The 10,359-nt window shown below is 51.6% G+C and overlaps 1 protein-coding gene across 1 annotated transcript; it reads left to right on the forward strand.

Moving 5' to 3' along the window:
- The first annotated feature begins 890 nt into the window (after positions 1–890).
- LOC129200945 (A-kinase anchor protein 1, mitochondrial-like) lies at positions 891–9,866 on the forward strand. The gene is made up of 10 exons (XM_054812199.1): positions 891–1,419; positions 3,316–3,449; positions 3,817–3,943; positions 4,333–4,463; positions 5,692–5,869; positions 6,561–6,711; positions 7,370–7,437; positions 8,928–9,001; positions 9,603–9,668; positions 9,807–9,866. The coding sequence occupies exons 1-10, from the start codon at positions 891–893 to the stop codon at positions 9,864–9,866; spliced, it is 1,518 nt and encodes a 505-aa protein (XP_054668174.1).
- The last annotated feature ends 493 nt before the right edge of the window (positions 9,867–10,359 follow it).

A 10,359-nucleotide genomic window follows, 5' to 3' on the forward strand; every position in this document is an offset into this window, starting at 1 on the left:
AGGAGTAGCAGCGGTTAACGTAGTCAGTTGAGATGTAGAACAAACTTTGGAGCTGGGTTCCGAAGTAGTGGTGTCTCTACCCAGGCTGCTTTCAAAGCTGGACAAATACCACTCCTCTAAGGGTGTTAGAGCATATTTCCCATCTTCAGGACGGCAACATCTTTCTGAGGGACTCGTGGCTCTTGGGAGACACTTGCTTCATCAGGCTGTAGGTGCTCTTTGTTTTGGAATTCCTGCACTGTGTGGGTCAAAGTCAAGGCAGTAGCTGCGTGTTGCTGTTTAGCTCCTGCTCAACTCCAGCCTTCTGTCGTGTGCCCGCGCACCGGTGTCTTGCCATGCTGTGGATGAGAACGTTTGCAAAGCACTTCACCTTCCGTGAGTTCTGTTTTAGAGCTGGAAGCGTGTGTTGTCACCCTATGAAAGTCTCAGGAAAGTGATGCTGCCTTTCAAGCAGAGAACTGGGGAGACCTGCAGTGTCTCAAGTCTGTGTCCTGGAAGGCTTGTGGTCCAGCTGTGTTGTGAACCCAGCCTGGCGCTGGAGAAACTCACAGTGCTGGATGCTGTCCTGTGTGTAGTCCTGACCTGCAAGGGTGAGGCAGGAGAAAGGTGGTGAAATGGCTGGAAGTGTAAAGGTGAGCTCATGTGAAATCGATGAGTCTAACGGTGACAAATGTCCAGATATCCCTAGTCTTAGGTAAGGATCTTGTTCTGTGCTCTGCTGGTAGAGCAGAGATGTGAATGTAAAGAGCGGCTGGAAGAGAAGCCTGTTCATGCTAATGGAAATACCTCAAGACCTTGATGAAACTTCAGCCTTCCTCTTACCTTGCCTGTGACTCTCTTCACATGCTTTCTGCTGCTCCTTCTAGAGAGAATTGCTGAGGCTCTGGAAAATGCCTTCATACTTCCGCAAAATCATCCCATACGCCATACCCGGCGTGCTGGCACTTCTTGGCTGCTGGTGGATCTATTCCCACAGAAAAAAGCAGGCAAGCTCTTCTGACAAACAAGAAAGCGTAGCTGCTGAAGAAGAGCAGCAGCAAGAAGCGCCAGAGGAGGATTCACCACCAAAGGAAGAAGCGGGCGTTCCCATGAGAGAGGCAGTCTTTGAGGAAGAGGAACACCCCGAGAATGAAACCTCGACCTCCCTGCCATCAGCAGAGTCGACGACACCCTCTCTTCCCTGTCAAACTCATGAGAGGCCAGATCTCTCAGAGGACCATCCAGACCTGTCCGTGACCACACTGCAGCCCAGCACCGTTGCAGAGGACACTGCAAAGCCGGAAGCAACAGGACCTCCGGATGAAAGCAGTGGCCCTGCTTGTGTTTCTCTCCCCCTGACCTCGGAGTGTCAGGGCAGTGCTGCGGTGAGCCTGGTAGAGGATTCAAGCTCTGGTGCCAACCCAGATCAGTGTGCAGCAGGTGGGTATGCATTTGCTCTCAGAATTCCCATCTCTGTAGGATCCCGTGTTAGCTGGGTGATCTTCAGGGTCTGTTGCCAAGGGGCGAACAGGCTGGTCCCCTTTCGGCACAAAGTTAATTCTTGTCTAAAGCTAAGCGTGTGCTTGAGTAGCCCAGTGCAGTGGGCCGTGTCTGGATGTAGGCCAGGCTGTTGAAGACCTTGCTGGTTTGAGACGTGCTCATACAAATGGTTTCTGCTTCAGTTCAGGCAGCCTCTAGGAAGCACTGGGTTCCTCTCTGTGCTTACGGGCTGCTGCCGAATGGAAGCTGGAAGGCAGCAGGTTTCTGAGGGGCTGCTGGATGAAGCAGGGAAGTGCTCTGAGGAACTGTGATCAAATGAGTTGGTTGCAGACCACTTCCCCTGAAGCCTTGTGGTTTGGAAGGGTAGGTGCACGCCAAGAAATCCCTAGAGGGAGCAACGTCCGAGGAGTTCCTCCATCTGTCTCTGTGTTGCTTTTGCCTTCTACATCCTGGATGGTGTGCGCCTGGCAGAATACAACGCTGCCTGAGCAACTGTTAGTTAACCCGTCTGACCTTGGAGATGGATGTGAAAATCCTTTAGAAGAGCCTGTGGTGCCAAGAGCCCCTAATGAGGGGATGTCTTTGGTAGTTGCTACAAGCAGTTGGAACCAAGCTGCTTGCTGCAAGACATGGGGATTGAGTCTGCCGACAATGAAGGATGAAACCCAGCGAGCATTTTCACTTGTGAGAGCAACCCTAGGAAGAAGAGGGTTTTGCCTTGTTGTGAATGCTGGCGTGCCAGGAAGGTACGAGCGTGTGTTGTGGAGCCTGGGGATGGGAAGGGCTGAGAGCTCTGCACTCAGCTGAAGGGTAGGGAGAGGGGCTACAGCAGGTCAAGCTGATCATGGGGCCATGCTGGATAAGAGGTCCTAGAGCTGACCTTCGCCCCCAGGCTGTGAGACTTCAATCCTCATCCTTGTCCGGGAAGCCTATGGCAAACAGCTGCCCTCTTTGCCTTTGCCTTTCTAGGCCTCTGTGCTGTGTACCTAGGGAAGATGTGGCAAATGGGAAGCGGCTGTTGGGTTTCTTTTTCTCTTTGGTCTTGCACTGGATGGTCTGAGTACTTGCAAGCAAGTGAGGCTCTTCCTGCTTCTGCTGGTTCATCTGGAGGGAGGAAGGATCAGCCTTGTGTTACACTGACTGCACTGTATCTGGGCTCTGACCAGGAGGAAGGTGTTTGAGTTTGCCCCCTTGCCAAGTGGGAGGATTCCTGGTATCAGCTGATGGTTTGGAAACAAAACACGGCTCAGCTCTGGCACCTTCTTTCTTCAAGCATCGGAGAAATTTGGGCAAGAGGCAAGCCCCTACCCCAGCTAGTAGTGTGCACAGCTGGCATTCAGGTCACTGGGCAACCCCTCTTGGGGCAGGAATGTAATGTCAGTACAAAGAGCAGAGGAGGAGCTTGCATGTCCCGGGCCCCCCTCCCCGCATGCTGAACTCCCTGTGAAAAGCCCTCCTGAAGCCATGGGGAAAATGCAAAATACCTTGCTGCAGCAGCAGCAGCAGCAGCAGCAGCAGGAGCGCAGGGCTGATGTCAGCATAGCTCTCCTTCAGCTGGTAACTTTGACTTAGTGTCCTGTCTCTGCTGCTGTGTAAGGTGTTGCTATTTTGAAGGACTCCTGCTGAACTCAGGCCTCTGTTGCGTTCCTAGACCTACTTTTGGTCTACTTGACCCCTTCTGAAACAGTGGAGAACCTGATACAGGAACATCCCAATGGAATGCATAGGAAGAGCTCACTGTAAGCTCTCTAGGAAATGCTGCACTTTCCTGGCCTTGTGTCTGGTAGCTGGACTGTGTGGGCTGTCTGAATGCTAACACGTGTGCATGTCCTGTAGGTTTGGCTGTCAAAGGCATGGCTTTTGTGGACAATGACTGTGCCACGAGGAAGGCAGTGACACACCAGCACGCTCATCCAGAAGGAGGCTCCTGCAAGTCCGACTTCACTATCTGGGAAATAGAGGTCCCAAAGGTAACCACCGCTGGCCTGCTCACACCTCCTGCCCTGCCCTACAGAGCCATCTTCTGGTTCTTCCAGTCTGGTACCAGCTCCGTGCCATCCCAGGGAGATCAACAACCACTAAACGGAGAGGATTTAAGCGTTTAGCTCCCAAGATGTGAAGATGAATCTATGAAAATGAGCTGTGCTTACGGATCTCTATCTACCTGACCTTATCCCAGACCAGCTGAACTCTGCCCTGGTCCAGCATTGCCTTTATTATCCCGCCTGGCCCGACACTCCAGGAACTGGGAATGTGGCTGAAATAAGGCACAGAGAAGAGTGTTGTTTGATCTCTGTTCCTCTTCCTAACTGTTGGTTTCTCGACTCTTTCACAAAGGCTTTAGTTGGCCGCTTGATCGGCAGAAAAGGAAGATTTATGAACTACCTGAAGGAAGCGTCTGGTGCCAAAGTTTACGTCACAACACTCCCTTATTTCCGTGACTCCCAAGTCTGTCACATCGAAGGTAAGTGGAATGCCTCTCGATTTGTGCTCTACTATGTAGCTTGGGGGCATCGATGGGCAAGGAAATGAAACAGATGTTGTGGATTTCTGAGTCTAGTGCTTTAGAAAACTCTTCTGCTCAGTGCTGTTACAGCAGAGGTATCTGCCAAGTCTCCTGTGCCTTGGCACGTGAACCCTCTATTCTCGAGGTGAGAATGCTTTTTAACATCTTCGGCTGCTGTAGTTTAACCAATGCCTTTTGCAGGATCACTTCAGGCTTGAAGAAGGAGCTAGGGCATGCATCAGCCAATACAGCAGTCTTGCCTGTGAAGGATGTTAGATTAGATCAGTGGTGGGAGTGTCCTCAGCATATCTGTGCTAGAGACTGACTTTGGGCTTTTTGTCTTCCAGGCTCTGCACAACAAGTAGAAAAAGTACTGAGCCTGATTGGCCAGAAGTTCACAAAGCTGTGTCTCACCAACATCTACGCTCTACCTCCACCAACACCGTTGACACTTCATTCGCTCCTTATGACTGCCTGGGTAAGTCCAAGCTCGCTGGCTACGCTGATGTCCAGGTGGAAGGCTGTTGGTGTTGGTCACTGCTCGCGGAGCGGGCTAGATCCATGTGGCTGGTTCAGAGATGCCCTGTAAACCAGCTTGGTTTTGTGTGGCTCTCCGTTCTCCAGCTTGCGTAACTGTTACGGATCAGATTGATCTCCCTGGTCTTCCACTCCTGCTTCCATTCTGCCTGAGCTGAGAAATGTAGACTTATAGAATCATGTAGGTTGGAAAAGACCTTTCAGATCATTGAATCCAACTGTCAACCTAAGACTGCCAAGTGCACAACTAAACCATGGCCCCGCGTGCCACATTTACACACAGCCTTTAAAATACCTGCAGGGACGGTGATTCCATCACTTCCCTTGGCAGCCTGTTCCAGTACCTGACAACCCTTTTGGGGAAGACATTTTTCCTAATATTCAATTTAAACCTCCCCTGGTGCAACTGGAGGCCATTTCCTCTTGTCCTATCGCTTGTTGTTTGGCAGAAGAGAGAAACCCCCACCTCACTACAACCTTCTTTCAGGTCCTGGGAGAGAGTGATAAGGTCTCCCCTCAGCCTCCTTTTCTCCAGGCTAAACAACCCCAGTTCCCTCAGCCGCTCCTCCTCAGACTTGTTCTCTAGACCCTTCGCCGGCTTCATTGCCCTGCTCTGGACACGCTCCAGCACCTCCATGTCGTTCTTGTAGCAAGGGGCCCAAATCTGAACACAGTTCTCGAGGTGCAGCCTCACCAGTGCTGAGTACAGGGGGACGATCACTGCCCTAGTCCTGCTGGCCACACTATTTCTGATACAAGCCAGGGTGCTGTTGGCCACCTGGGCACACTGCTGGCTCACGCTCAGCCGGCGCTCGACCAACAGCCCCAGGTCCTTTTCCGCCAGGCAGCTTTCCAGCCGCTCTTCTTTCTCAAGCCTCTAGCGTTGCCTGGGGTTGTTGTGAGCCAAGTGCAGGACCCGGCCGAGAGTCTCTTCCTGTACAAGATGGGCCCCGTCCCTGGTCTGATTTCCTTGAGAACAGCATGGAGTGTCAGGGAATAGCTTTCTGCTCCTGATCCCAAGCAGCCTTTGCAAGTGAAATACCAGAGTGCAAGGGCCTTTCCACCCATGGCTGTAAGCCTCAGGAGTTGCTGGCGGAACATGGAGTTGCTGTGAAGGAAGCTTGTGTTGCAATGAACACTAATGAGACTTTCTTTCCTCCACACGGCAGCTCTTCCTCCCAGATGGAGTTCCTGTAGAAGTGGTCGTGGCAAACCAAGTCGATGCTGGACACATGTTTCTACAGCAGTATACACACCCCACTTTCCACGCCCTGCGTAGCCTTGACCAGCAGATGTCCGCCTGCTACTCTCAACCTGCAATTCCAACCCTGCCAACTCCAGTAGAAGGCAAGTAACTTGGTTGCTCACAAATGGTTCACTTGAGAAACTTCTAGGGTCATGCGAAAGCCTGATGCCCCCGAGTTCGGCTTGGGAAGTTTCCCAGTGGATGAGAATGTGCCAGTTCAGAGAGTTGCTTGCCTAGCTGCTGCCGGAGTAGAGATGTTGCTCTGCTCTTCCTTATCCCCCTCGTGCCTGCAGTGCCCCCCTCCCCAGCCACTTAGCTGCATGTTGAACTTCAGAATGAGATCAAGTCCGCCTCAGGGCATTTCCAACCAACTTGGCCCCTGGAGGATTTTTGCTGACAAAGCGTGGGACTCCTCCCAAGTGTCCATCGTGTCACTGTCTGCACATGGTGTCAAGTGGAGGGTGCATCACAAGGAAGGGGGAGGGGTTCTTAGCGCTTCCTTTCCTTCTTGGAGACAGAGCTCACTGTTAGTGGCCAAAGGCTGGAAGGGAACTGGATACCTGGCTAGAAGAGCATGGCAGTGGCAGACAGAGACTTGAGAGTACAAGCCAGCTCTCCGGTGTGCCAGCGGCAGGCTTGTCTGATGGAGGGCTGGGGGGATGTGGAAGGAAGATGGCAGCAGCATGAGAAGAAATGCTGTTGCTTCTCAGTAGAGAACTGTGCAGCACTAGGAATCAGCCTGAAGCGCTGATTTCTGGGAAGCCACTTCAAGGGAGCTCTTCTGTTCTGCAGTTGGTATTATCTGCGCGGCTCCAGGCCTGGGTGGGGCATGGTTACGGGCTCAAGTCATCAGCTACTTCGAAGAGACCGGTGAAGTGGAGCTCAGATACGTGGACTACGGAGGATACGACAAAGTGAAGGTCGACACGCTCAGACAAATCAGGTCTCGAACTGCTCTTATCTGGCTTGAATCTTCATCAGAGGCATCCGTATCATTTGAATTGCTTATAGGATTTTCCAGAGCTGAAGTGGGAAATGGTAGAAAGGTTTGTCTCAGCAGCGGGTGTGGAGCCCTTGGGAGCACAGCAAGCTCTTGCAAGGCTTTTTTGAAGGGGAGGGAGAGGCAATTGCAAATTCTCCCACCTCAGCATGGAAGCTGAGCAAAAGGAGGCCTTCAGGAGGCCCCAGAGTGTAGTTAATTGATGAGGTAGGAATAAGATGCAGATTCTCTATGCCCCAGCCCCATGGGCTGGGAGAGCCATACTGGATGAGGGTTTTCTTACACAAGCCCAGGAAATACTTGATTGTGCCCCAGAGGTGGGAGAAAAGCAGTACAGCCTCCATGAGGGAGGTGGTTTTTGCTTGGAGCCCAGTCCAACTTGGCATGCTAATCAGACAATTTATTGCTGTTGCTGCTGCTGCTGCTGCTGCTGCTTAGATTGCTGGGAGAGTAGTCTCGTTTTTGGGGTTTTTTTTTTGACTGTCATTAATTTTCAACTGAATATCTGTTAGAGCAATTAATTAATCAGTGTCACCTTCAAGAATACAGGAGTAACTTAAAGGCATGTTCTTACGATGTGATCGATTCTCTTTTCTTTAAGGTCTGATTTCTTATCACTGCCTTTCCAAGGAGCGGAAGTTTTACTGGACAACGTGGTACCGCTTCCAGGTAATGAGACTCTCGTGACGTACCGTTGGTGGTGCTCCTGCAGGTTTCCATGGATGCCAGCTGTGTACAAGCAATGACTCTGTCTCAGCCTTCTCCCTCCCCTCTTGCAAGCTCAGCCTCTGATGGGACTAGAGCGAGGACTGGAAAAATTGTATTTTCTTCTTGTAAATGTGCTAGCATGGCATAACCCGTCCGACGCCAGGGGAAATGGAGAAATGGCCAGGCTTTTTTGTGCATGGAGGAGAGAAGGAATGACTCTCCTAAGCAGCAAGTTGGCAGGACTGGCAGGGTAGAGGTGAAGTAGCTGTACCTACGCTGCCACCTTCTGTCACAGAGTAGCTGTAGATGCCAACTTAGTTTTTGATCTGCTAGACAAATATCTGGCATTTCCCTATGAAAATGACGGAGGTGTCTAGTTCTGTGTTCAAAAGACCAGCCTCCAAGCCCTGGAAGAATGTCAGTCAGTCACTGCCTAGAGATGCTTTCTGGTTTGCTTTTTTCATTCCCCCTGCCCCCACTCCCCCCCCATTCTTTCTGGTGATGTTAGAGATGCAGGCTGTGATGGTGTCTCCAAAGCTGCCCTTCTGGGTGCGGGAGGGGTGGCTGTAGGGGCTCAGGGTCAGGCCAGGTTTCAGCCCTGGGTTTGTGGCTGGCAGCACTGCAGGAGGTACAGGCCCTGCCAAGACTAGAGGGATGGCAGGGTTTAAGCTGCTTCTAGCAGAAGTCAGTGTTTTGCGTGTTCCCCGAGGAGATCGACCTCCTTCAGGATTTGTGGGCTTGTCAGGAGTCGTTCACTTGCTGCTGGAGATGGTCTCGGGGTGGGGAGCACGAGGGAGAAGCTGTATTTTGCAGCAGTTTGGTAGGAAATAAGCAACTGTCCTCCAGAATGAACACACTTCTGCCCAGTCGATTGTAACTGTATTGCCCGGGACAGAAGGGTTCCCTGCTGCATTTACAGATGTGGAGTTAGCAACAGTACCCACCTAAGCTGTGCGGGCTGAGAGACTGGAGCTGCCGGTGCTTGCAAAGAGGGCATTTGGCACTGTTCAGGTGCCAGCCAGCCTGCGGTACAAATGCTTTTGAGCTCCCCGTGACAGTCCTGCGCTCTGTGCAGGGTCCGTAAAGTCCTGAAGCCCCTGAGCTGAGTTTATTCAGGATCAAAGTACTCCTGGCAGCTCAAAGGTACCGCAGAAGTATACTTCTCTGTCTTGCAAGCCTGCTAATTCATCAGCCACTGATGTTCACGTTCACTTAGCTGGTGGCTTTTTTTTTTTTGCCCTTTCCCTTTGGCAACACAGCAGGCATACTACTTGTGTGACCTCCAGCTTAATAGACGGGGTCCAGCAAGTGCCCACAGCAAGGGCAGGTGAGGATTCTCTGGCCTAACTGACGTAGGAGGTGCGACAAGATGAGCTGAATAGTCCCTTCTGGCCTTTAAAGCCCGTGACTCTCTCTCTCAGTTGTTTTCTCCTGCTCTCTTCTTTCCACAGGCCAGGATCACTTTTCCTCCGAGGCTGACACCGCTGTTGTTGAGATGACCGAAGGCGCAGTCCTAGTGGCGCAGGTACCTGAGAGCTGTCTGGAAAAGCCTTGTTGCTGATTTGACGGCTGCTGTTATCCTCTGTGCCCCCTAGCCCACCGTGTGTGTGTGTGTGTGTGTGTGTGTGTGTGTTCAAATCCAAAACAAAGGCCGAGCTTGTAAGGCCGGCTGCTGTAAGGGTTCTTGTGGAGCCATCTGGGTGCTGAGAACTTCCTTGTGTAGCATCGGCACCGCTCCGGACGCTGTGGCTGGGAAGGGTTGAGTATTCCCTCTTGTTGCTGATGCGGCCGAGTGGGAAGCTGATGGCATTCGTGATGCTCAGTCTCAGAGCTTCCTTTGCTTTAATGCCGTGCTCAAAGGCGTCACTAGTTCTAGCAAGGGCACGGATTTGAGTGACTCGAGACAACTTGCCAGCAGGCTGTCCCAGCTGCCTGGTAGCAGTAGCTACCTTTCCTCCAGCCTCCACCCAAGTTGGTGTTTTGAGGACCTGAGATGCAGTCACTGATGCTAGCCTTGCATCCTCCATGGCTCGGACCCGAGAATTGCTGAGAATTGCTCACACTCATGACCTGAATTAATTGATGCAGGCTGATGCCTGCAAACTAATGTTTTTCTGTCTTTCCAGGTCACAAATTATGACAACGCAACAGGTCTGCCGCTGATCCAGCTGTGGAACTTGGTGGGAGACGAGGTGCGTATGTTGACATACCTATTTCTTCAACGCTGTGAGAGTTTCTGATTATGCAGACTTGTGATCAGGAACTCGCTGATAGTTCTTTCTAGTGGCTTGTTCACCTTTCTCCTTTTTTTTTTTCCCCCCTCCCTTTAGGCGGTGTCAGTGAACAGAGCTCTGGTGGAAAGAGGACTGGCTCAGTGGCTTGTCTACTAGCCATGTCCTAGGCACCTTGGGAACTCTTTCGGCGAATAAATCTTGTTTTGCACTATTACAACTTGGTTTGGCAAGTTCTCATTGACTTGGTTTGGCAAGTTCTCATTGACCTATTGACACCTGTGTGCGGAGTTTTGGTGGTCCATTCCAAGGCGTCTTGCTGAACCGCAAACACATGCCTCATCTCAGTGAAATGACAACGGGACGTACTGGGATGACGATAACCTGTTAGAGAGGGATGGGATCCACCTGTCTAGAAGAGGCGAGGGAATCTTTGGCAGCAGGCTGGCCAACTTGGTGAAGCGGGCTTGAAACTGAAGGACTCAGGGGCTGGCGTCTGTACAGTTATGTGCAGAAGAGTGGCGAGGAGATAGGCGATGGAGGTCAGTACAGCTATTTCCCAGACTCCGTACAGCAATTTCCCAGATTCCTTATACTAAATCCCTTTATGCTTTGTTCAGGCAGCAGAGATTTCTGTTCCACATGATAGTAG

This window comes from Grus americana, unplaced genomic scaffold, assembly GCF_028858705.1.
Source record: "Grus americana isolate bGruAme1 unplaced genomic scaffold, bGruAme1.mat scaffold_69, whole genome shotgun sequence".
Classification (NCBI taxonomy): domain Eukaryota; kingdom Metazoa; phylum Chordata; class Aves; order Gruiformes; family Gruidae; genus Grus; species Grus americana.